The following is a 26,589-nucleotide window of genomic DNA, read 5'->3' as shown; positions in this document are numbered from 1 at the left end:
ATTGTAAATTACAGAGAAAAGATTTGTGTTCCACTTTAAGTACCCCTTCATTTTGTCTTGATTTTTTATAAAATCATAGGAGTTACAGCACAGAAGACGGCTATTTGGAAATGTGTGCCTGTGCCAGCTGTTTACCTAGAGCTCTCTAATCCCATTTCCATGCCTTTTCCACATCGCTGTTTATATTCTCCCTTTGCAAATACTTGTCTAATTACATTTTAAATTATAGTCTCTGGTTGTAGCACCACTTGCAGTGAAGCATTCCATGTTCTAATAATCCTCTGTATGAAAATTTTCTCTTAACTTCCGATTTGTTCTTACAGATATAATCTTCCATTCCTGCCCCTTTTCCGAACCGTTGGAAACTATCTTTTATTATTTACCCTCTCAAATCCTTTCAGAGTTTTTAAAACCTCTCATTAGATTCCGCCCACCCCTCCCTTTTCTTTGTTATTGGGATGTGGCTGTCATTGGCAAGGCCAGCATTTATTGCCCATCCTTGGTTGCCTTTGCGAAGGTGGTGTTGAGCCTTCTTGAACCACCGCAGTCCATGTGGTGAAGCCTTTCCATAATGCAGTCAGATATTAAGTCTCAGCATTTTGAACCGGTGACAATGAAGGAACATAGGAAATATGAACAGAAGTAGGCCATTCGGCCCCTTGAACCTGCTCCACCATTCAGCTAGATCATGGCTAATCTTCTACCTCAACATCATTTTCCCACACTATCCCCATATCCCTTGATATCTTTAATATCTAGAAATCTATCGATTACTGTCTTGAATATACTCAATGACCTGAGCCTCCACAGCCCTCTGGAGTAGAGAATTCCAAAGATTCAGCACCCTCTGACTGAAGAAATTCCCCCTCATCTCAGTCCTAAATGGCCTACCTCTTATTCTGTGACTGAGTCCTCTGGTTCTAGACTCCACCACCCCCACCCCCCCAGCCAGAGGAAACATTCTTCCTGTACCTACCCTGTCAAGCCCTGAAAGGATTTTGTATGTTTCAATGAGATCACCTCTCATTTTTTTGAACTCTAGAGAATTTAGGCCCTGTCTCCTCAATCTCTCCTCATAGGACAATCCCGCTATACCAGGGATTAGTGTGGTGAACCTCTGTTGCACCCCATCTATGGCAAGTATATCTTTCCTTAGGTAAGGAGACCAAAACTGTACATAATACTCCAGGTGCGGTTACCAAGGCTCCATACAATTGCAGAAAGACTTCTTTACTCCTGTACTCAAATCCTCTTGCAATAAAGGCCAGTATACCATTTGCCTTCCTAATTGCTTGCCACACCTGCATGTTAGCTTTTAGTGACTTATGAACAAGTTCACCCAGGTCCCTTTAGACATCAACACTTATCAATCTCTCACCATTTAAGAAATACTCTGCATTTCTGTTTTTCCTATCAAAGTAGATATCTTCACATTTTTCCACATTATATTCCATCTGCCATGTTCTTGCCCAGTCACGTAGCCTGTCTAAATCCCATTGAAGCCTGTTTGCATCCTCCCCACAACTTACATTCCCACCTAGTTTTGTGTCACCAGCAAACTTACATTTGTTCCCCACATTCAGATCATTGATATAGATTGTGAATAGTTGGGGCCCAAGCACGGATCTTTGCAGTACCCCACTAGTCACATCCTGCCAACCTGAGAATGACCTGTTTATTCATACTCTCTGTTTTCTGTCCATTAATCAATTCTCAATCTGCGTCAGTATATTACCCCGAATCTCATGTGCTCTAATTTTGCTTATTAACCTCCCGTGTGGGACAACAATATATGTCCAATTCAGGATGGCATGTGATTTGGAAGCGAACTTGGAGTTGATGGTATTCCCATGCACCGCTGGCCTTGTCCTTCTAGGTAATAGTTTGGGAGGTGTTGCCGAAAAAAACATTGGAAAATTGCTGCAGTGCATCCTGTAGATAGTATATATTGCTACCACAGTTAACCAATAGTGGAGGTAGTGGATGGTCAAGCCAGTGGATGGGATGCCAATCAAATGGACTGCTTTTCCTTGGATAGGGTCGCGCTTTTTAAGTATGACTTACAGTTACTCCCATTCAAGTGTGTGGAGAGTATTCTATGACAGCCCTGACCTGTGCCTTGTTGGTATATTCAAGATCCAGGTTGATAGATTTTTGGGGACTGAGGGAGTTAAGGGATACGGATAGTGCAGGAAGGTGGAGTTGAGGTAGAAGATTAACCATGATCTGTTTGTGAGAAACGTAGCCCACTTAATAATAATTTACACCAAGTCAAACTCTGAAGAAGTAAGTTTATTTAACGTTCTTGCAAGATCGGGTGTCCTACAAGCAGGCACACCGATCAACATATTCAGTTCATGTTTATACAATACAAATCCATTTTTCCACGCCTTTAGTTTACATTATTGGTTATAACATATTATGACACTAACCTATCCTATAGTTGCTACAGTCTCCTCCTCTGTTTACTTCTCCCCCTACTCTAACTTTCTAGCCCCTAACTCTTGTTGTTGTTTTACCTTATTTGGCTCTCCATTGTGTGTTTTAACTTGCAGCTGTCAGCCTTTATCTTAGTGGGGCAGTTTCTTATTCACTACATCCTTTGTTCTAACTCTTGCTGTTTCTCTTTTCTCTGCCTAAGCACAATTTTTAACTGCTGTACTGTCTTTACTTACATACCCTTATCAGTTCTCTTTTTCAGTGATTTCATTATGTTGTGTAAAAATGACTTCTTGGTAATTTTCCACAAGCTGTAGAAACAACATTTCAGTATTTCTTATTCTCACATGTTGAATGGCGGAGCAGGCAGGAAGGGTCAAAATGCCTACTCCAGCTTCTATTTCTTATGTTCTTATTTACTCTCTCAAAATGTCTCTTTGTTTCCATCCCTTAGTTTTCTTTGTGCCAGTGAAAAAGCCCCAAATTGTCAGATTTCTCATTCCTGGAATCATTTCAATTAATCTTTGATGTACCCATTTCATGTTTCTAATCTTATTATAGCATCAGTGTTCCTTCACTCTAAGAATTTTGGCTTTAGGGTATATTTCCATTTGCTATTTCATTTTCCTAAAATGTATTACTTGTTGAGCTGGTAGGTGCTTATTTGCAGAGAAAATTAGTAGCTTCCTTCTGGAGCTAAGGAACAGGAACAAAGGAGAAGACCTTTTTCTCTTCCTGCCTTTTGATTGTTGGGGAGTTCATTCGTCAAGGAAAATACCATTTGGATTTTTGTTGCAGTGGAAAGAAATGTAGTCTGATGATAAACTACCAAGTATTGGTTGCACCATTGGGAAAGGGAGAAGATGGCCCAATGGTGGAGAATGTCTGTCTTATTTAAACAAGCTCTTTTAATGTGCCTGTATTGGTTTAAAATGCAGATCAACTTCAGAGGATCTAGAGTCTGGACTAAATCCAAGCCTGGATCAATCTGAATGCTCCGAGGAAATTTAGTTTTACAGTTACTATTTTGTTCATTCTTGTATACTCTGTGATGAAAGTCTATATTGTTAGTTCTTTCTTTTTTTCTTTTGGGCCTCCTTATCTCGAGAGACAATGGATACGCGCCTGGAGGTGGTCAGTGATTTGTGAAGCAGCGCCTGGAGTGGCTATAAAGGCCAATTCTGGAGTGACAGGCTCTTCCACAGGTGCTGCAGAGAAATTTGTTTGTTGGGGCTGTTGCACAGTTGGCTCTCCCCTTGCGCCTCTGTCTTTTTTCCTGCCAACTACTAAGTCTCTTCGACTCGCCACAATTTAGCCCTGTCTTTATGGCTGCCCGCCAGCTCTGGCGAATGCTGGCAACTGACTCCCACGACTTGTGATCAATGTCACACGATTTCATGTCGCGTTTGCAGACGTCTTTATAACGGAGACATGGACAGCCGGTGGGTCTGATACCAGTGGCGAGCTCGCTGTACAATGTGTCTTTGGGGATCCTGCCATCTTCCATGCGGCTCACATGGCCAAGCCATCTCAAGCGCCGCTGACTCAGTAGTGTGTATAAGCTGGGGATGTTGGCCGCTTCAAGGACTTCTGTGTTGGAGATATAGTCCTGCCACCTGATGCCAAGTATTCTCCGAAGGCAGCGAAGATGGAATGAATTGAGACGTCGCTCTTGGCTGGCATACGTTGTCCAGGCCTCGCTGCCGTAGAGCAAGGTACTGAGGACACAGGCCTGATACACTCGGACTTTTGTGTTCCGTGTCAGTGCGCCATTTTCCCACACTCTCTTGGCCAGTCTGAACATAGCAGTGGAAGCCTTACCCATGCGCTTGTTGATTTCTGCATCTAGAGACAGGTTACTGGTGATAGTTGAGCCTAGGTAGGTGAACTCTTGAACCACTTCCAGAGCGTGGTCGCCAATATTGATGGATGGAGCATTTCTGACATCCTGCCCCATGATGTTCATTTTCTTGAGGCTGATGGTTAGGCCAAATTCATTGCAGGCAGACGCAAACCTGTCGATGAGACTCTGCAGGCATTCTTCAGTGTGAGATGTTAAAGCAGCATCGTCAGCAAAGAGGAGTTCTCTGATGAGGACTTTCCGTACTTTGGACTTCGCTCCTAGACGGGCAAGGTTGAACAACCTGCCCCCTGATCTTGTGTGGAGGAAAATTCCTTCTTCAGAGGATTTGAACGCATGTGAAAGCAGCAGGGAGAAGAAAATCCCAAAAAGTGTGGGTGCGAGAACACAGCCCTGTTTCACACCACTCAGGATAGGAAAGGGCTCTGATGAGGAGCCACCATGTTGAATTGTGCCTTTCATATTGTCATGGAATGAGGTGATGATACTTAGTAGCTTTGGTGGACATCCGATCTTTTCTAGTAGTCTGAAGAGACCACGTCTGCTGACGAGGTCAAAGGCTTTGGTGAGATCAATGAAAGCAATGTAGAGGGGCATCTGTTGTTCACGGCATTTCTCCTGTATCTGACGAAGGGAGAACAGCATGTCAATAGTCGATCTCTCTGCACGAAAGCCACACTGTGCCTCAGGGTAGACGCGCTCGGCCAGCTTCTGGAGCCTGTTCAGAGCGACTCGAGCAAAGACTTTCCCCACTATGCTGAGCAGGGAGATTCCACGGTAGTTGTTGCAGTCACCGCGGTCACCTTTGTTTTTATAGAGGGTGATGATGTTGGCATCGCGCATGTCCTGGGGTACTGCTCCCTCGTCCCAGCACAGGCATAGCAGTTCATGTAGTGCTGAGAGTATAGCAGGCTTGGCACTCTTGATTATTTCAGGGGTAATGCTGTCCTTCCCAGGGGCTTTTCCGCTGGCTAGGGAATCAATGGCATCACTGAGTTCCGATTTGGTTGGCTGTATGTCCAGCTCATCCATGACTGGTAGAGGCTGGGCTGCATTGAGGGCAGTCTCAGTGACAGCATTCTCCCTGGAGTACAGTTCTAGGTAGTGCTCAACCCAGCGGTCCATCTGTTTGCGTTGGTCAGTGATTATGTCCCCCGATTTAGATTTGAGGGGGGTGATCTTCTTGATGGTTGGCCCAAGAGCTCTCTTCATGCCATCATACATTCCTCTGATGTTTCCGGTGTCTGAGGCCAGCTGAATATGACTGCATAGGTGTTGCCAGTAGTCGTTTGCGCAACGCCTAGCTGTTCTTTGTGCAGTACTTCTGGCTGCTTTAAGTGCTGCGGATGTTAAATCGCTGGGGGCTTTCTTGTAGTTCAAAAGTGCAATGCGCTTAGCGGCTATGACAGGTTCCAGCTCTTCATTATGAGATTGAAACCAGTCTGCATTTCTCTTCGCACTTTTGCCGTAGGTGGTCAAAGCTGACTCATAGATGGCGTCTCTGATGTGGGCCCACTTGGTCTCAGCATCCCCTGTGGGAGTGTTTTGAAGGGCTGTTACAAGTGAATTTAGAAATTTTTGTAACAGCTGTGGGTGAGAGATTCTGCTCGTGTTGATGCGCGGGTGGCCCTTCTGCTTGGAATGATGCAACTTCTTTGGTCTGAGTCTAACCTTGCTGCACACCAGGGAGTGGTCGGTGTCGCAGTCCGCACTGTGGAAGCTGCGTGTGATTTGAACACTGTTTAAGGCGGCTCGCCTTGTGACAATGAGGTCTAGCTGGTGCCAACGACGTGATCTTGGGTGCCTCCATGAAACCTGGTGACAGGGTTTAGTGTGAAAGAACGAGTTGGTGATGCAGAGGTTATGATAGGTACACAACTCAAGCAGTCTCTGCCCGTTCTCATTCATCCTTCCAACGCCATAGCGCCCAAGGCAGGAGGGCCATGAGTCATGGTCGGCCCCAACCCTGGCATTAAAGTCCCCCAGCAGGAATAGGTGTTCGGTGTTGGGGATGCTGCTAATGATGTTATGGAGTTGTTCATAGAACTGGTCTTTAGCTTCAGGTGCGGAACAGAGTGTTGGAGCATAGATGCTGAGTAGGTGTACTGGACCAGAGGTGGTGAGCAGTCGGATGGACAGTATGCGTTCCGAGCCATTTGAGGGAGGCTCTATCATGCTGAGCAAGGAGTTTCTGATGGCGAAGCCCACTCCATGCTGTCTTGGTTCTTCAGGATCCCTGCCCTGCCAGAAGAAGGTGTAGTCTTGCTCTGCTAGAGAGCCACTCGCGGGGAGGCGAGTCTCCTGAAGTGCTGCAATGTCCACATTGAGTCTACTGAGCTCGTTGTTAATGATGGCGGTCTTCCGAGAATCGTTGATTTGTGTAAGGTCTTCCGACAGGCCAGGACACATAGTTCTGACGTTCCAGCTTGCAAAGCGAAGGGCTGGTACCTTCTTTCCTTTTTTCATGTTGTTTGGTGCGGTGTATCAGTCCACCTTTCGGGCAATGACCCTGAGCTCCAAGCACCCATTGAAGCAGGCAGACTGTGGCGGGACAGAACCTTATTGACCGGGGGCTGCCCGGTTTGAGGCGGGCGGTAGCTGTCCAGTGAGGTGCAATGACCTCTCCCACCGACAAAGGCAACCCGTGGCGCCCAGTTTCTACGCCAATTTATCTGGACTTATAACCCGTAACTGCTGCCTTCCGTGTTGTTTCAGTCGCTGTGAGGCAACTATGGAGTGACCTCTCCATGGCGCATGCCTGGGCAAATTTATGGAGGTTGAGAGTTGCCCAGTCGTCAAAACCCCCCTCTCGGCCTTTCTGGTGGGGTCCAAAGGAGTGCAGGACACGACGTTTGGCACCAGTATGGCTGCAGGAACTGCCGGAAACATGCCAAAGGTGACACATGACCGCCTACGGGGTTCCGCTCCGGATTTTCTGTTAGGGTTTACTCCCTTAGCCTTGGTCTCTCCCGAGACGCCCACAAGGCAGTGGGGTTGTTGGGGCCCCTACACAGGTGTAGGATGGTGCCGGTGGGAGGAGGGGATGCAAGGGGGAGGGGTAGAGGGAGGGGGTGGGGGGGGGGGTGCAGGGGAAGGGGGTGCGGGGTGAAGATGGTGCGGGGGGGGGGGGGCTGGGACGGGGTTGTGAGGGGGTGAGCTGAGAGGGTGGAGCAGGGAAGGGGACGGGGGTGGGGGGGTGGTGGAAGGGGGGTAAAGGGGGGGGAGGGGGGGTGGAATCTGGTGCAGGTAATAGTATGCATATTGTTAGTATAGTTGACTGCGCACACAGGGAATTCGGATTCAATAGATATAACAGAGATTAGAAGAGACGTGTCCTGGTTGTAACTAGAAGTCCTTCTACCTCACTCTGATGCCTTGTATCGGATAGATGAAAATGGTTACACCTGGAACATCTGGTACTTTAATGTTGCAATTAAGGTTACAACATTTAAAAACAAAAGGAAAGGGCCTCTGTCACAGTTCACTCACTATCCTGAAAGTACTTGGAGGCTATGGTGAAGATTTTCCTCCTCGTCAATTATATTTGAAGGAAATGGGTAGGCAGTGGCGTAGTGGTATTATCACTGGACTAGTAACCTGGAGACCCAGGGGTATTTCTCTGGGGACATGGGTTCAAATCCCACCACAGCAGAAGGTGCAATTTGAATTTAATTAATAAATCTGGAATTAAAAAGCTAGTCTAATGATGGCCATGAAACCATTGTACCTGGTCTGGCCGACATGTGACTCCAGACCCACAGCTGTGGTTAACTCTTACATGCCCTCTGAAATGGCCTAGCAAGCCACTCAGTTGTACCTAACCGCTACAAAGCCAATAAAAAGGAATGAAACCAGATAGACCACCTGGCATCGACCGAGGCAACAGAAACGACAACGGCAAACCCAGCCCCGTCGACCCTGCAAAGTCCTCCTTACTAACATCTGGGGGCTTGTGCCAAAGTTGGGAGAGTTGTCCCACACACTAGTCAAGCAACAGCCTGACATAGTCATACTCACAGAATCATACCTTACAGACAATGTCCCAGACACTGCCACCAACATCCCCGGGTATGTCCTCTCCCACCGGCAGGACGGACCCACCAGAGGTGGTGGCACAGTGGTATACAGTGGGGAGGGAGTTGCCCTGGGAGTCCTGAACATTGACTCCAGACCCCATGAAGTCTCATGACATCAGGTCAAACATGGGCAAGGTAACCTCCTACTGATTACCACCTACTGCCCTCCCTCAGCTGATCTCAGTACTCCTCCATGTTGAACACCACTTGGAGGAAGCACTGAGGGTGGCAAGGGCACAAAATGTACTCTGGGTGGGGGACTGCAATGTCCATCACCAAGAGTGGCTCGGTAGCACCACTACTGACCAAGCTGGCCGAGTCCTAAAAGACATAGCTGCTAGACTGGGTCTGCAGCAGGTGGTGGGGAACCAACACGAGGGAAAAACATGCTTGACCTGATCCTCACCAATCTGCCTGCGCAGATGCTTTTGTCCATGACTGTATTGGTAGGAGTGACCACCGCACAGTCCTTGTGGAGACGAAATACCACCATCACATTGAGGATACCGTCCATCGTGTTGTGAGGCACTATCACCGTGCTAAATGGGATAGATTTCGAACAGATCTAGCAATGCAAAACTGGGCATCCATGAGGCGCTGTGGGCCATCAGCAGCAGCAGAATTGGACTCAACCATAATCTGTAACCTCATGGCCCGGCATATCCCCCACTCTACCATTACCATCAAGCCAGGAGACAAACCCAGGTTCAAGGAAGAGTGCAGGAGGGCATGCCAGGAGCAGCACCAGGCATACCTCAAAATGAGGTGTCAATCTGGTGAAGCTACAACCCAGGACTACTTGCATGCCAAACTGCGTAAGCAGCATGCAATAGACAGAGCTAAGCGATCCCATAACCAACGGATCAGATCTAAGCTCTGCAGTCCTGCCACATCTAGGCGTGAATGCTGGTGGACAATTAAACAACTAACTGGAGGAGGTGGCTCCACCAATATCCCCATCCTCAATGATGGGGGAGCCCAGCACATCAGTGCGAAAGATAAGGCTGAAGCATTTGCAACAATCTTCAGCCAGAAGTGCCTAGTTGATGATCCATCTCGGCCTCCTCCTGAAGTCCCCAGCATCACAGATGCCAGACTTCAGCCAATTCGATTCACTCCATGTGATATCAAGAAACGACTGAATGCACTGGATACTGCAAAAGCTATGGGCCCTGACAATATTCTAGCAATAGTACTTAAGACCTGTGCTCCAGAGCTTGCTACGCCCCTAGCCGAGCTGTTCTAGTACAGCTACAACACTGGCATCTACCTTGCAATGTGGAAAATTGCCCAGGTATGTCCTGTACACAAAAAGCTGGACAAGTCCAACCCGGCCAATTACCGCCCCATAAGCCTATTCTCAATCATCAGTAAAGTGATGGAAGGTGTCATCAACAGTGCCATCAAGCGGCACTTGCTTAACAATAACCTGCTCAGTGACGCTCAGTTTGGGTTCCGTCAAAAGAGCTGAACTCCAGAGGTGAGGTGAGAGTGACTGCCCTTGACATCAAGGCAGCATTTGACCGAGTATGGCATTAAGGAGCCCTAGCAAAACTGAGGTCAATGGGAATCAGGGGGAAAACCCTCCGCTGGCTGGAGTCATACCTGGCGCAAAGGAAGATGGTTGTGGTTGTTGGAGGTCAGTCATCTGAGCTCCAGGACATCACTGCAGGAGTTTCTCAGGGTAGTGTCCTAGGCCCAACCATCCTCAGCTGCTTCATCAATGACCTTCTTTCAATCATTAGGTCAGAAGTGGGGATGTTCGCTGATGATTGCACAATGTTCAGCACCATTCGTGACTCCTCAGATACTGAAGCAGTCCATGTAGAAATGCAGCAAGACCTGGACAATATCCAGGCTTGGGCTGATAAGTGGCAAGTAACATTCGCGCCACACAAGTACCAGGCAATGACCATCTCCAACAAGAGAGAATCTCACCATCTCCCCTTGACATTCAACGGCATTACCATTGCTGAATCCTCCACTATCAACATCCTAGGGGCTACCATTGACCAGAAACTGAACTGGAGTAGCCATATAAATATCGTGGCTACAAGAGCAGGTCAGAGGCTAGGAATCCTGAGGCGAGTAACTCACCTCCTGACTCCCCAAAGCCTGTCCACCATCTACAAGGCACAAGTCAGGAGTGTGATGGAATAGTCTCCACTTGCCTGCATGGGTGCAGCTCCAACAACACTCAAGAAGCTCGACACCATCCAGGCAAAGCAGCCCACTTGATTGGCACCCTATCTACAAACAGTCACTCCCTCCACCACCGACGCACAGTGGCAGCAGTGTGTACCATCTACAAGATGCACTGCAGCAATGCACCAAGGCTCCATACCATACAGCACCTTCCAAACCCGCGACCTCTACCAACTACAAGGACAAGGGCAGCAAATGCATGGGAACACCACCACCTGTACGTTCCCCTCCAAGTCACACACCATCCTGACTTGGAACTATATCGCTGTTCCTTCACAGTCGCTGGGTCAAGATCCTGGAACTTCCTTCCATAACAGCACAGTTGGTGTCCCTACCTCACATGGGCTGCAGCGGTTCAAGAAGGTAGCTCAGCACCACCTTCTCAAGGGCAATTAGGGATGGGCAATAAATGCTGGCCTGGCCAGTGACGCCAACATCCCATGAATGAATATAAAACAAAAGCCTTTGTCATCAGAATTTTTGTCAGTTAGTGAAACTGTTTGTTTTTGTGTGGAGGTCAACATTTGTCTGCAGCTGTTCATAGTACTGGATTGGGAAACCTGTTTATGTGGGAGCCGAGCACCATTTGGGAGATTTGCCTAGAGAGTAGTAGTGGCAGGGTTCAACATTTTGTGCCTTTGGAGTTTTGGTCAGTCGGAGTTTTATCTCCTCGCCTGGTCTTCGGACGTATTGGGTTTAGTCTACATGTGAGCTCACGGTTGACATAATTGCAACGGAACATTCACTATGGACCAGTAGCAGGCGGTCTTGGAGTAAAGCAAGAGTGAACTTTGCTATATCCACAGTATAATGTATAATTCATATTGACTTTGACTTGACCATTAAATTAAAATACGAAATAAGGTGAAATCTTGTTTATTGATTTTTCATTGTGGGCGTTTGGTGAATGCTGTTCTTTTGTTTGATTGATTGCAATGTGGATCATAACAACTCTTATCACTAAGCATCTTTTCTGAATCTGATTTCAATTAAAAATTTAGAAGAGTGCAGTAATACAGCATATGGATATGTTGACCATGTGATTCTGGTGTGATGAGTCTCTGATCTTAGGGATGCAGAAGCGAGATGGTTCAAAATTAGGAGGGAAAATGATTGTTAAACTGTTTTATTTGCCACGTTGTGTTGTGGCCTCAAAAGAGGCACTTGCAGAGGCCTGAGAGCATCCTGCTTATCTGCCTGACTATAATATGGTTCTTGAGCTTAAAAGAGGGAAAAGCTAACTGTAGTAGCAAGTGTAAGCACACTCATGATTTGCAATTTGTTATTATAGTTATATTAATCTGTCATTGGAACATAGGAGCAGGAGTAGGCTCTTCAGCCCATCAAGCATGCTCCGCCATTCAATACGATCATGGTTGATCATCCATTTCAATGCCTTTTTCCCACACTATCCCCATATCCCTTTATGTCATTGGTATTTAGAAATCTGTCAATCTCTGCTTTAAACATATTCAATGATTGAGCTTCCACAGCTCTCTGGTGTAGAGAATTCCAAAGATTCACAACCCTCTGAGTAAAGAAATTTCTCCTCATCTCAGTTCCAAGTGGCTTCCCTCTTATTTTGAAATTGTGTACCCTGGTTCTAGACTGCCCAACCAGGGGAAACATCTTACTTTCATCGACCCTCCCTATCCCTTTAGTATTTTGTAAGTTTCAATGAGATCACCTCTCATTCTTCAAAACCCTGGAGAATACAGGCCCACTTTTCCCAATTTCTCTTCATAGGACAGTCCTGCCATCCCGGGAACAAGTCTGGTGAACCTTCATTGCACTCCCTCTATGGCAATAATATCCTTCCTAAGGTGAGGGGACCAAAACTGCCCACAGTACTACAGGTGCAGTCTAACCAAGGTTCTATACAATTGAAGCAAGATTTCACTACTCCTGTACTCAAATCCTTTTGCAATAAAGGAAAACATACTACTAGCCTTCTTAATTGCTTGCTGCACCTGCATGTTAGCTTTCAGTGACTTATTGACAAGGACACCCGGGTCCCTTTGTACATCTACACTGTCTAATCTCTTACCATTTAAGTAATACTCTGCACATCTGTTCCTCTTACCAAAGTGGATAACCTCACATTTTTCCACATTATATTCCATCTGCCATGTTCTTGCCCACTCACTAAGTCTGTCCAAATCCCCTTGAAGCTGCTTTGCGTCTTCCTCACAGCACACATTCCCACCTAGTTTTGTGTCATCCGCGAACTTGAAAATATTATATTTAGTCCCCACATCCAAATCATTGATATATACTGTGAACAGCTGGGGCCCAAGTACTGATCCCTGCGGTACCCCACTAGTCACAGCCTGCCAATGGGAGACTAACCCGTCTATTCCTACTCTCTGTTTTCTGCCTGTTAACCAATCCTTAATCCATGCCAGTATATTACCTCCGATCCCATGTGCTTTAATTTTGCTAACCAACCTCCTGTGGGGGACTTTATCAAAATGCCTTTTGAAACTCCAAGTATACCATGTCCACCAACTCCCCTTTATCAATTCTGTTAGTAACATCCTCAAAAAACTCAACAGGTTCATCAAATATGATTTCCCATCCATGTTGACTATGCACAATCAGATCATTATTATCCAAGTGTCCATTTATCACATCCTTTAGAATAGATTCTAGCATTTTCCCTGCTACTGATGTAAGGCTAATAGGTCTGTAGTTCCCTGTGCTTTCTTTCCCTCCCTTCTTAAATAGTGGGGTGACATTTGCTACCTTCCAATCTGCAGGAACCACTCCAGAATCTATAGAATTTTGGAAGATGATCACCAATGCATCCATTATCTCCATAGCTACCTCTTTCAACACTCTGAGATGTAGAATATCAGGTCCCGGGGACTTACCATCCTTCAGCCCCTTTAATTTCTCCAATACAACCTTTTTACTAACACTAATTTCCTTCAATTCCTCATTCCCCCTTGTCCCTTGGATCTCTAATTCTGGGAGATTTCTTGTATCTTCCTCAGTGAAGACAGACAGAAAGTAATCATTTAGCTTCTCTGCCATTTCTCTATTCCCTATTATAAATTCTCCTGACTCTGTCTGTAATGAACCCACATTTGTCTTAGCCAAATGTTTGCTTTTTACATACCTATAGAGGCCTTTACAGTCCATTTTCATGTTTTTTGCTAGTTTACATTCATATTCTGTTCTCCCTTTATCAGTTTCTTGGTCCTCCTTTGCTGTATTCTAAAATCCTCCCAATACTATTTCTGGCAACTTTATAGGCCTTTTCTTTAATTTTACACAATACTTAACTTCCTTTGTTAGCCACGGTTGACTGCCTTTTCTTTTTGGGTTTTTGTGCCTTGAAGGAATGTATAGTTGCTGCAAACTATGTAATGGTTCTTTAAAGACGATCCATTGTCTATGCACTGTAATACCTTTTGATGTATTATCCCAATCCACCTCAGCCAATTTGCTCCTCATACCTTCATAATTTCCTTTGTTTATATTTAACACCCTGGCTTCAGATTGAACTACTTCACTTTCAAACATAATGTAAAATTCTGTCATATTATATGAACATACAAACTAGGAGCAGGAGTAGGCCCCTTGAGCCTGCTCCAGCATTCAATAAGATCATGGCTGATCTGATTGTAACCTCAACTCCACATTCCTGCTTACCCCCAATAACCTTTCACCCCCTTGTCTATCAAGAATCTATCTATCTCTGCCTCAAAATATTCAAAGATTTTGCTTCCACTGCCTTTTGAGGAAGAAAGTTCCAAAGACACACTCTGAGAGAAAAAAAATTTCCTCATCTCTGTCTTAAATGGGAGACCCCTTATTTTTAAACAGTGACCCCTAGTTCTAGATTCTCCCATGAGAGGAAGCATCCTTCTCACATCCACCCTGTCAAGACCCCTCAGGATCTTATATGTTTCAATCAAGTTACCTCTTACTCTTCTAAACCCCAGCGGATACACGCCTAGCCTGTCCAATCTTTACTCATAAGACAATTTGCCCATTCCAGGTATTAGTCTAGTAAACCTTCTCTGAACTGTTTCCAACACATTTACATCCTTCCTTAAATAAGGAGACCAATACTGTACACAGTACTCCAGATGTGGTCTCACCAATGCCTTGTATAGCTGAAGCATAACATCACTACATTTGTATTCAATTCCCCTCACAATAAATGATAACATTCTATTAGCTTTCCTAATTATTTGCTGTACCTGCAGACTAACCTTTTGTGACTCATGCAGTAGGACACCCAGATCCCTCTGCATCTCAGAACTCTGCAATCTTTCAACATTTGGTTAATATGCTTCTTTTTTATTCCTCCTGCCAAAATGGACCATTTCACATTTTCACACATTATACTCCATTTGCCAGATCTTTGCCCACTCACCTAACCTATCTATATCCCTTTGTAGCCTCCATATGTCCTCTTCACAACTTACTTTCCTACCTATCTTTGTGCCATCAGCTAAATAAGCAACCATGCCTTTGGTCCCTTCATCCAAGCCATTTATATAAATTGTAAAAAGTTAAGGCCCCAGCATTGATACTATGGCACACCGATCATTACATCTTGCCAACCAGAAAATGGCCCATTTATGCCTGCTCTCTGTTTCCTGTTAGGTAGCCAATCTTCAAACATGCCAAAATCCCCTACACCATGAGCTTATATTTTCTGCAATTACCTTTGATGTGGCACCTTATCAAGTGCCTTCTGGAAATCTAAGTATGGTACATCCACCGGTTTGCCTTTATCCACAGCACCTGTTACTTCTTCAAAGAACTCCAATAAATTGGCTTCTCTTTCACAAAACCATGATTACCTTGAATTTTTCTAAGTGCCCTGCTATAATGTCTTTAATAATAGCTTCTAACATTTTCTCTATGACAGATGTCAAGCTAGCTGGCCTGCAGTCTGCTGCGTTCTGTCTCCCTTTTTGAATAAAAGAGTTACATTGGCTATTTTCCAATCTAATGGAACCTGCCCTGAATCTAGGGAATTTTGGAAAATCAAAACCAAGGCATCAATTATCTCACTAGCAACTTCTTTTAAGACCCTAGGATGAAGACCATCGGGACCCGGGGACTTGTCAGCCCGCAGCTGCAGCAATTTGCTCAGTACCAGTTCCCTGGTGATTGTAATTTTCTTGAGTTCCTCCCGCCCTTCCATTTCCTGATTTACAGCTATTTCTGGGATGTTACCTCTATGGTGAAGACCGATACAAAATATCTGGTCAATTCATCTGCCACCTCCTTATCTTCTGTTATTCATTCCTCAGACTCACAGTCTATTGGACAAGTGCTCACTTTGTTAACTCTTTTCTTTTTCCCTCCTTATCAATCTCTTAGTCGTTCTTTGATGCTTTTTTATATTCTGCCCACTCTTCTGACCTACCACCTATCTTTGTGCAATCATATGCTTTTTCTTTAAGTTTGATATTCTCTTTAACTTTTTTAGTTAACCACAAATGGTGAGTCCTCCCCTTGGAATTTTTCTTTCTGGTTGGAATGTATCTATTCAGTGTATTCAGAAATATCCCCTGATATGTCTGCATCTCTACTGACCTATCCCTTAACCAACTTTGCCAGTTCACTTTTACTAGCTCTGCTTTCATGCCCTCATAATTGCCCTTATTCAAGTTTAAAATACTAGTCTTAGACCCACTGTTTTCTCTCCCTCAAACTGAATGTAAAATTCAACCATATTATGATCACTGCTGCCTAGGGGAGCCTTCACTATGAGATCATGAATTTATCCTATCTTGTTGCACAATACCAGGTCTAGTATAGCTTCCTCTCTGGTTGGCTCCAGACGTGCTGTTCTAAGAAACTATCCCGAAAACATTCTATGAACTCCTCATCTAGGTTACCTTTACCCATCTGTCTTTTCCAATCTATATGTAAATTAAAATCCCCCATGATTATCGCCGTATCTTTCTGACAAGCACGCATTATGTCTTCCTTTATACCCCATCCTACCATGTGGTTACTGTTAGGGGGCCTGTACATCACTTCCACAAGTGACCTTTCGCCTTTATCATTTCTCATCTCAACCCAAACTACTTCTCCATCCTGGTTTCCTGAACATAGGTCATCCCTCTCTATTTTGCTAATACCATCATTAATTAACAGAGCCATCCCTCCACCTTTTCCTAGCTTCCTGTCCTTCTTAAATGTCATGTACCCTTCAATATTTAAGTCCCAATCTATGCCATCCTGCAGCCATGTCTCTGTAATGACTATCAGATCGTACTTATTTATTTCTATTTTTGCTATCAGTTCAACTGTTTTGTTTCAAATGCTATACATTCAGATACAGAGCCTTTAGTTTTGTCCTTTTATAATTTTTGTAACCTCCAGCCTTATCTGCTGATTTACGGTTAGATTTGTAATCACTGTCCCTTCCTGTCACTGTCTGTTTATCTTTTTGCATATTAATACCTTTCTCTCTTGCCTTGTCTCTCCTCGTTGATTTACCACATCTTCCAAAATTTGATCCCTTGCTCCCACTATTCAGTTTAAAATTCCCTTTACTTCCCTAGTTATGCGGCTCACTAGAACACCGGCCCCTGCATGGTTCAGGTGTAGACCGTCCCAATGGTTCAACCACCACTTTCCCCAGTACTGGTGCCAGTGCCCCACGAACTGGAATCCACTTTTACCACACCAGTCTTTGAGCCATGCATTAATTTCTCTAATCTTATTTGCCCTATGCCAATTTTCACATGGCTTTGGTAATAAACCAGCGATTATTACCTTTGAGGTTCTGCTTCTTAATTTAGTGCCTAATTCTTCATACTGACTATGCAGAATCTCTTTCCTAGTCTTGCCTATGTCGTTGATACCTACATGGACCACGGCGACTGGATCCTCCCCATCTCACTGTAAGTTCCTCTCCAACCCTGAGCAGATGTGCCGAATCCTGGCACCAGGCATGCAACACAGCCTTCTGGACTCTCGCTCTTTGCTGCAGAGAACAGTCAATTCCACTCACTATACTGTCCCCTACTACCACTCCTTTCCTTTTTTGTCCCCCCACTTGAACAGCTTCCTGTACCAAGGTCATGGTCAGTCTGCTCATCCACACTACAGCCCTCGCTCTTGTCCATACAAGCTGCAAGAACCTCAAACCTGTTGGTCAATTGCAAGGGCTGAGGCTCACCACTCCCACCTTCTCGATTCCCTTAACCTGCATGACTCGCAGTCACACCCTGACCACTGACCAAAACTGACCCTATCCTAAGGGGTGTGACTGCCTTCTGAAACAATGTGTCCAGGTAATTTTCCCTTTCCCTGATGCATCGCAGTGTCTGCAACTCAGCTTCCAGCTCAATGACTCTGAGCTGAAGCTCCTCAAGCCGCAGACACTATTGACGTTTTGCCATGGATTGCTGTGGCATCCAGGAGCTCCCACATACTGCAGCCATGACACATCTCCTGTTCTGTTATCTTTATTGTGTTAATTTAATTTAATTTAATGTATTTTCTTTTAATTATTTTATAGTTCTGTTCCTTACCAAACTCCCTCACTTACCAAACTCCCTTCTTGACATTCCAGCAGCGCTCAATGCAGACAAGCAGCACTGCGTCCCCTGATTTATGGTCACTCATCCCTAAAGGTTCTTGTACAACAAGATTATTAATTAACCCTTATTAATTAATCCTGTTGTAATAGCATGCGATAAATTTGCTACATTTTTAAAAGCATGAAGTTGGCTGAATCTTGGGATGTAATTTCTATTTTTCTGTTCGTAGCACTCTAACCGCTAAGTCCGAAAGTTGTGGGTTCAAGTCACACTCCAGTGTAATACAGAAGGAGTGCTGCACTGTTGGAGGTGTCATCTTTTGGATCAGATGTTAAACCAAGCCCCTGTCTGCCCTGTCAAGTAGGCATAAAAATTACCATGGCACTATTTTGAAGAAGAGCAGGAGAATTATCCCTGGTGTCCTGGCCAATATTAGTCCCTCAATCAACAACACAGAAACAGGTTATCTGGCCATTATCACATTGCTGTTTGTGGGACCTTGCTATGCACAAATTGGTTGCTGCATTTCCTACATTGCAACAGTAACTATACTTCAAAAGTACGTCATTAGCTGTAAAGTGCTCTGGGATGTCCTGTGGTCATAAAAGGTGCTATATAAATGCACATCTTTTGTTTCTTTCTTTTTCTTCTAATTTGGCCTTTCTGGAAGCCAAGACTTTTTAAGAGTGTGGGGTAAAAGCTCATCCATCATGTAAGTTAGCTCTCCAGGGTGCATTCTATAGCACTTTGAATAATCTTAACAGTTTTGTCTCTGATATTTTGTTTGGAAGATTATTCTAAAGATTTGCCACCCTTTGAGTAAAGATTTTTCAACTTATTTTTCACAAAATTAAATTGCTGTCCTCTTATCCTTTTAGTCTAACTTTAAAGTAATATAATGGTTTATAAAGTAATATAAAGGTTTACCTTATCTATACCATTTAATATTTTATGTACTGCATTCAGAATCCCCCCTTAATTACCTTCTCTTCTGACTTTTTTGATGACTTGGGTATAAACAACAACATTTTAAAGCTTGTAGATGACATAATTCAGCAATGTAGTAGACAGTGAGGAAAATAGTAGCAGACTTCAGGATAGACTGATAAAACAGTCATGGGCATGGTGAAACATAGCAAATGAAATTTAACACAGAGAAGTGTGAAGTGTTGCTTTTTGGAAGGCAGAATGAGGAGAGACAATTTAAAATAAATGGTACAGTTTTAATGGGGATGCAGGAACCGTGAGACCTTGGGATGTACAGAAATATTTGAAGATGCAGGATAAGGCTGTTAAAAAAGCATACGGATTCTTGGCTTTATAAATAGAGTACAAAAGCAATTTCGGCTCCGAGCTGGATGTCGACCACGAGCGCAGCGTTAGCCTACAGGGCCTGGAGGATGCCAACATCGAGGAGGCCGTGCAGTCTGAGGGCTGGCCTGCTCGTCAGGGGGTGCGTGCAGAGAGCTCAAACTCCTGCTGCTTGTTTAATGCCGGAGCTGCTACGGGGTTGCATTGGAGCCGGAGCCGCGGTGCCCGGACTGGGGCGACGATGAGCGCTTGCCAAAGGCCCAGTGAGGCCTTGGTCCCCCCGCTGGTCTCGTACGGAAAATCCTTGATCGGATCCCAGGAGAAGAAGCTCCACATCGTGGCCGGCCATAGCACTGACCCCCCCCCCCGCCCCCTCCCCCCCTCGCACCACCTTCCCCCACCCCTCCCCCTTCCCTTCTCAGCCCCTTCCCCCCGCACCCCCTTCCTCCCTAGCACCCCCTTCCCCCCTCGCACCCCTCAGCACCCCCTTCCCCCCGCACCCTCATACCCCCTCCCCCCTCGCAACCTCTCGCCTCTCGCACCTCCTTACCCCCACCAACTCCCCCGGCACCCCTTTCCCCTCCCCCTTCCCCTCCCCCTCACACCCCTTCCCCCTGCACTCCCTTCCCACTCGCACTCCCTTCCCCCTCCCCCTCCCCCTCGCACCCCTTCCCCCCTCCTCCCTCGCACCCCTCAGCACCCCCTTCCCCTCCCGCACCCCCTGCACCCCTCCCCCCTCGCACCCTCTCGCCTCATCGCGCCCCCTCCCCCCTTCCCTCTTCCTCCACGTAATCGCATAGTTTACTTGTTAGGGCCCCTCCCAGGGATAGGAGCTAACAACCCCACTGCCTTGTGGGCGTCTCGGGAGAGATCAAGACTAAGGGACTAAACCCTAACAGAAAACATGTCACCTTTGGCATGTTTCCGGCAGTTCCTGCAGCCATACCGGTGCCAAACGTTGTGCTCTGCACTTCTTTGGACCCCACCAGGAAGGCCGAGAGGGGGACTTTGACGCTTGGGAAACTCACAACCACCATACGTTCCGCCCAGGCATGCGCCATGGAGAGGTCACTCCATAGTCGCCTCACAGCGACCAAAACAACATGGAAGGCAGCAGTTACGGGTTATAAGTCCAGCTCAATTGGCATAGAGATTGGGCACCACGGGTTGCCTTTGTCGGTGGGAGAGGTCATCGCTTCTCACTGGACAGCTACCGCCCGCCTCAAACTGGGCAGCCCCTGGTCAGAAAGCTTCTGTCCTGCCACAGTCCACCTGCTTCAATGGGTGCTTGGAGCTTGGTGCCTGACAAGTGGACTGTAACACCGCACCAAACAGCATGGCAAAAAAAGGAAGGAAAGTACCAGCCCTTCATTTTTCAAGCTGGAACATCAGAACTATGTGTCCTGGCCTGTCGGAAGACCTGACACAAATCAACGAATCTCAGAAGTCTGCCATCATTAACAACGAGCTCAGTAGACTCAATGTAGACATTGCAGCACTTCAGGAGACACGCCTCCCTGCGAGCTGATCTCTAAGAGAGCAAGACTATACCTTCTACTGGCAGGGTAGGTATCCTGAAGAACCAAGACAGCATGGAGTGGGCTTCACCATCAGAAACTCTTTGTTCAGCATAATAGAGCCACATTCAAATGGCTCGGAACACATACTGTCCATCCAACTGCTCACCGCCTCTGGTCCAGTACACCTACTCAGCATTTATGCTCCAACACTCTGCTCCCCACCTGGTTAAAGACCAGATCTACGAGGGACTCCATAATATCATTAGCAGCATTTCTAATACCGATCATTTGTTCCTGCTGGGGGACTTCAAAGCCAGGGTTGGGGCCGACCTTGACTCATGGCCCTCCTGCCTTGGGCACTATGGCATTGGAAGGATGAATGAGAATGGACAGAGACTGCTGGAGTTGTGTACCTATCACAACCTCTGCATCACCAACTTGTTCTTTCATACTAAACCCTGTCACCAGGTTTCATGGAGACACCCAAGATCACGTCATTGGTACCAGCTGGACCTCATCGTCACAAGGCGAGCCTGTATAAACAGTGTCCAAATCACACGCAGCTTCCACTGTGCGGACTGCGACACCGACCACTCCCTGGTGGGCAGCAAAGTTAGACTCAAACCAAAGAAGCTGCATCACACCAAACAGAAGGACCGCCGTGCCTCAACACTAACAGAGCTTCTTATCCACAGCTGTTCCATAAGTTTCTAAATTCACTTGAAAAAGCCCTTCAAAACACTCCTGCAGGGGATGCAGAGACCGTGGACCCACATCAGAGACGCCATCTATGACTCAGCAATGACCACCTTTGGCAAATGTGAGAAGCAGAATGCAGACTGGTTTCAATCTCACTTTGAGGAGCTGGAACCTGTCATAGCCGCTACGCGCACTGCACTGTTGAACTACAAGAAAGCCCCCAGCGAGTTAACATCCGTCGCACTTAAAGTAGCCAGAAGTGCTGCACAAACAACAGCCAGGCGCTATGCAGCTGACTACTGGCAACACCTATGCAGTCGTATTCAGCTGGCCTCCGATACCAGAAACATCAGAGGAATGTATGATGGCATTAAGAGAGCTTTTGGGCCAACCAGCAAGAAGATCGCCCCCCCTCAAGTCCAAATCAGGGGAAACGATCACTGACCAACGCAAGCAAATGGACCACTGGGTGGAGCACTACCTAGAACTGTACTCCAGGAAAAATGTTGTCACTGATACCGCCCTCAATGCAGCCCAGTCTCTGCCAGTCATGGATGAGCTGGACGAACAGCCAACAAAATCGGAACTCAGTGATGCCATTGATTCTCCAGCCAGCGGAAAAGGCCCTGGAAAGGACGACATTACCCCTGAAATAATCAAGAGTGCCAAGCCTGCTATACTTTCAGCACTCCATGAACTGCTTTGCCTGTGCTGGGATGAGGGAGCAGTACCACCGGACATGCGCGATGCCAATATCATCACCCTGTATAAGAACAAGGGTGACCGCGGTGACTTAAACAACTACCGTGGAATCTCCCTGCTCAGCATAGTGGGGAAAGTCTTTGCTCGAATCATTTTAAACAGAGTCCAGAAGCTGGCTGAGCGTGTCTATCCTGAGGCACAGTGCGGCTTTCGAGCAGAGAGATCCACTATTGACATGCTGTTCTCCCTTCGCCAGCTACAGGAGAAATGCCACGAACAACAAATGCCCCTCTATGTTGCTTTCATAGATCTCACCAAAGCCTTTGACCTCGTCAGCAGACGTCGTCTCTTCAGACTACTAGCAAAGATCAGATGTCCACCAAAGCTACTAAGTATCATCACCTCATTCCATGAAAGGCACAATTCATCACAATTCATCAGACCCCTTTTCTATCCTGAGTGGCATGAAACAGGGCTGTGTTCTCGCACCTACACTGTTTGGGATTTTCTTCTCCCTGCTGCTCTCACATGCGTTCAAGTCTTCAGAAGAAGGAATTTTCCTCCACACCAGATCAGATGGCAGGTTGTTCAACCTTGCCCGTCTTAGAGCGAAAAACAAAGTACGGAAAGTCCTCATCAGGGAACTCCTCTTAGTTGATGATGCTGCATGAACATCCCACAGAAGAGTGTCTGCAGAGACTCATCGACAGGATTGTGACTGCCTGCAACGAATTTGGCCTAACCATCAGCCTCAAGAAAACGAACATCATGGAACAGGATGTCAGAAATGCTCCATCCATCAATATTGGCAACCACGCTCCAGAAGTGGTTCAAGAGTTCACCTACCTAGGCTCAACTATCACCAGTAACCTGTCTCTCGATACAGAAATCAACAAGCGCATGGGAAAGGCGTCCGCTGCTATGTCCAGACTGGCCAATAGGGTGTGGGAAAATGGCGCACTGACATGGAACACAAAAGTCTGAGTGTTTCAAGCCTGTGTCCTCAGTACCTTACTCTACGGCAACGACGTCTCAACTCATTCCATCTTCGTTGCGTCCGGAGAATCCTTGGCATCAGGTGGCAGGACCGTATCTCCAACGCAGAAGTCCTCGAGACGGCCAACATCCCCAGCATATACACGCTACTGAGCCAGCGGCGCTTGAGATGGCTTGGCCATGTGAACCACATGGAAGATGGCAGGATCCCCAAGGACGCATTGTACAGCGAGCTCGTCACTTATATCAGACCTACCGGCAGTCTATGTTTCCCCTTTAAAGACGTCTGCAAATGCGACATGAAGTCCTGTGACATTGACCACAAGTCGTGGGAGTCAGTTGCCAGTGATTGCCAGAGCTGGCGGACAGCCATAAGGGCGGGGCTAAAGAGTGGCGAGTCAACGAGACTTAGCAGTTGGCAGGAAAAGGAGAGAACCAATTGTGTAACAGCCCCGACAACCAATTTTATCTGCAGCGCCGGTGGAAGAGTCTGTCACTCTAGAATTGGCCTTTATAGCCACTCCAGGTGCTGCTCCACAAACCACTGACCACCTCTAGGCACTTACCCGTTGTCTCACGAGACAAGGAGGCCAAAGAAGAAGAGAAGAAAGAAGACAAAAGCAAGGAAGATATGTTAAACTTTTATAAATCACTGATTAGACCTCAGCTGGAGTATTGATTGTGTCCAATTCTGGGCACCACACTTTAGGAAGAAGGTCAAGGCCTATGAGTGGGTGCAGGAGATTTACAGGAATGATGCCAGGGATGAAGGACTTCCGTTATGAGGGGGAGAGACTAGAGAAGCTGGAATAAGAACAGAAAATGCTGTAAAATACTCAGCAGGTCTGGCAGCAGCTGTGGAGAGAGAAACAGAGTTAACCTCAGGTGTGCGACCTTTCATCAGAACTGGAAAAGTTAGAAATGTAATAGGTTTTGAACAAGTGAAAGTGGGGAGGGTGGGATAAAGAATAAAAGAGAAGGTCTGTGATAGGGTAGAGGGCAGGAGAGATTAAATGATAAAAGGGTTCATGGTGCAAGGGCAAAGGGAGTGGTATGGGACAAGTAGAGAAATAACAGATATAACTAAAGGAGGTGTGAATGGCAGGGTCCTGTAAAGCTGCCATCCAAAAACAAAGAAAATGAAAAATGAAAGAAACAAGAAAAAAAACAAGCCAACAAAAAAGGAAACAAAATTGAGGCAGAGGTTACGATCTAAAATTGTTGAACTATATGTTGAATCCAGAAGTCTATGAAATGCCCAGTTCCTCGAGTTTGTGTTGAGCTTCATTGGAGCACTGTAGGAGGCTGAGGACAGAAAGATCAGCGTGGAAGCACAGTGGAAAAATAAACAGAGATATCTATTGAGTATCTCCAGCATTTTCTGCTTTTATTTCAGATTTCCAGCATCTGCAGTATTTTGCTTTTGTACTGGAGATGCTGGCATTGTTCTCCTTACAGCAGAAAGGTTGAGGGAAGACTTAATTGAAACATAGAAAATAGGAGCAGGAGTAGGCCATTCAGTCCTTCGAGCCTGCTTCGCCATTCATTATGATCATGACTGATCAACCAACTCAGTAAACTGTTCCCAATTTTGCCCCATATTCTGTGATTCCTTTAAACCCAAGAGCTAACCTTCTTGAAAACATACAATGTTTTGGCCTCAACTGCTTTCTGTGATAGCGAATTCCACAGGTTCACCACTCTCTGGGTGAAGAGATTTCTCCTCATCTCAGTTCTGAATGGTTTACCCCTTATCCTTAGACTATGACCCCTGGTTCTGGACTCCCCCACCATTGGGAACATCCTTCCTGCATCTACCCTGTCAAGTCCTGTTCGAATTTTATAGGTTTCTATGAGAATCCCCCCTCACTCTTCTGAACTCCAGCGAATATAATCCTAACCAACTCAGTCTCTCCTCATACGTCAGTCCCGCCATCCCAGGAATCAGTCTGGTAAACCTTCGCTGCACTCCCTCTATAGCAAGAACATCCATCCTCAGATAAGGAGACCAAAACTGCACACAGTATTCCAGGTGTGGCCTCACCAAGGCCCTGTATAATTGCAGAAAGACATCCCTGCTCCTGTACTCGAATCCTGTCACTATGAAGGCTAACAAACCATTTGCCTTTTTTACCATCTGTTGGACCTACATAGAAACATAGAAAATAGGAGCAGGAGTGGGCCATTTGGCCCTTCGAGCCTGCTCCACCATTCATTACTATCATGGCTGATCATCCAACTCAGTAACCTGTCCCCGCTTTCACCCCATACCCTTTGATCCCTTTAGACCCAACAGCTATATCTAACTCCTTCTTGAAAACATACAATGTTTTGGCCTCAATTGCTTTCTGTGGTACTGAATTCCACAGGCTCACCACTGTCTGGGTGAAGACATTTCTCCTCATCTCAGTCCTGAAAGGTTTACTCCATATCCTTAGACAATGACCCCTGGTTCTGGACTCCCCTACCATCGGGAACATCCTTCCTGCATCTGCCCTGTCAAGTCCTGTTAGAATTTTATAGGTTTCTATGAGATCCCCCCTCAGTCTTCTGAACTCCAGCGAATATACTCCTAACTGACTCAATCTCTCCTCATACGTCAGTCCTGCCATCCCAGGAATCAGTCTGGTAAACCTTCGCTGCACTCCCTCTATAGCAAGAACATCCTTCCTCAGATAAGGAGACCAAAACTGCACACAATATTCCAGGTTTGACCTCACCAAGGCCCTGTACAATTGCAGAAAGACATCCCTGCTCCTGTACTCGAATCCTCTCGCTATGAAGGCCAACATACCATTTGCCTTTTTTACCGCCGGTTGGACCTGCATGCTTACCTTCAGTGATTGGTGTACGAGAGCACCCAGGTCTCGCTGCATATTCCCCTCTCTCAGTTTATAGCCGTTCAGATAATAATCTGACTTCCTGTTTTTGCTACCAAAGTGGATAACCTCACATTTATCCACATTATACTGCATCTGCCATGCATTTGCCCATTCACTCAACTTGTCCAAATCACCCTGAGGCCTCTCTGCATCCTCTTCACAACTCACCCTCCCATCCAGTTTTGTGTCATCTGCAAATTTGGAGATATTACATTTAGTTCCCTCATCTAAATCATTAATATATATTGTGAAAAGTTGGGGTCCTAGCACCGATCCCTGCAGTACCCGACTAGTCACTGCCTGCCATTCCGAAAAAGACCCATTTATCCCTACTCTTTGTTTCCTGTCTGCCAACCAATTTTCCATCCATCGCAA

At 46.1% G+C, this 26,589-nt stretch overlaps 1 protein-coding gene across 1 annotated transcript in view; it reads left to right on the top strand.

Moving 5' to 3' along the window:
- Positions 1–20,494, top strand: part of LOC137368789 (ufm1-specific protease 2-like) — a 93,497-nt gene extending 73,003 nt beyond the window's left edge. Inside the window, exons 11-15 of the mRNA XM_068028993.1 lie at positions 324–357; positions 15,202–15,309; positions 16,037–16,049; positions 19,433–19,755; positions 20,405–20,494. Of these exons, the coding sequence (XP_067885094.1) occupies positions 324–357; positions 15,202–15,309; positions 16,037–16,049; positions 19,433–19,755; positions 20,405–20,494 (568 nt within the window). The remainder of the gene's footprint in view (positions 1–323; positions 358–15,201; positions 15,310–16,036; positions 16,050–19,432; positions 19,756–20,404) is intronic.
- Positions 20,495–26,589: the final 6,095 nt, after the last annotated feature.

This window comes from Heterodontus francisci, chromosome 4 (assembly GCF_036365525.1).
Source record: "Heterodontus francisci isolate sHetFra1 chromosome 4, sHetFra1.hap1, whole genome shotgun sequence".
Classification (NCBI taxonomy): Eukaryota; Metazoa; Chordata; class Chondrichthyes; order Heterodontiformes; family Heterodontidae; genus Heterodontus; species Heterodontus francisci.
The sequence above is the reverse complement of the archived record's forward strand: the minus strand, read 5'-3'. Positions and strand labels throughout refer to the sequence as shown.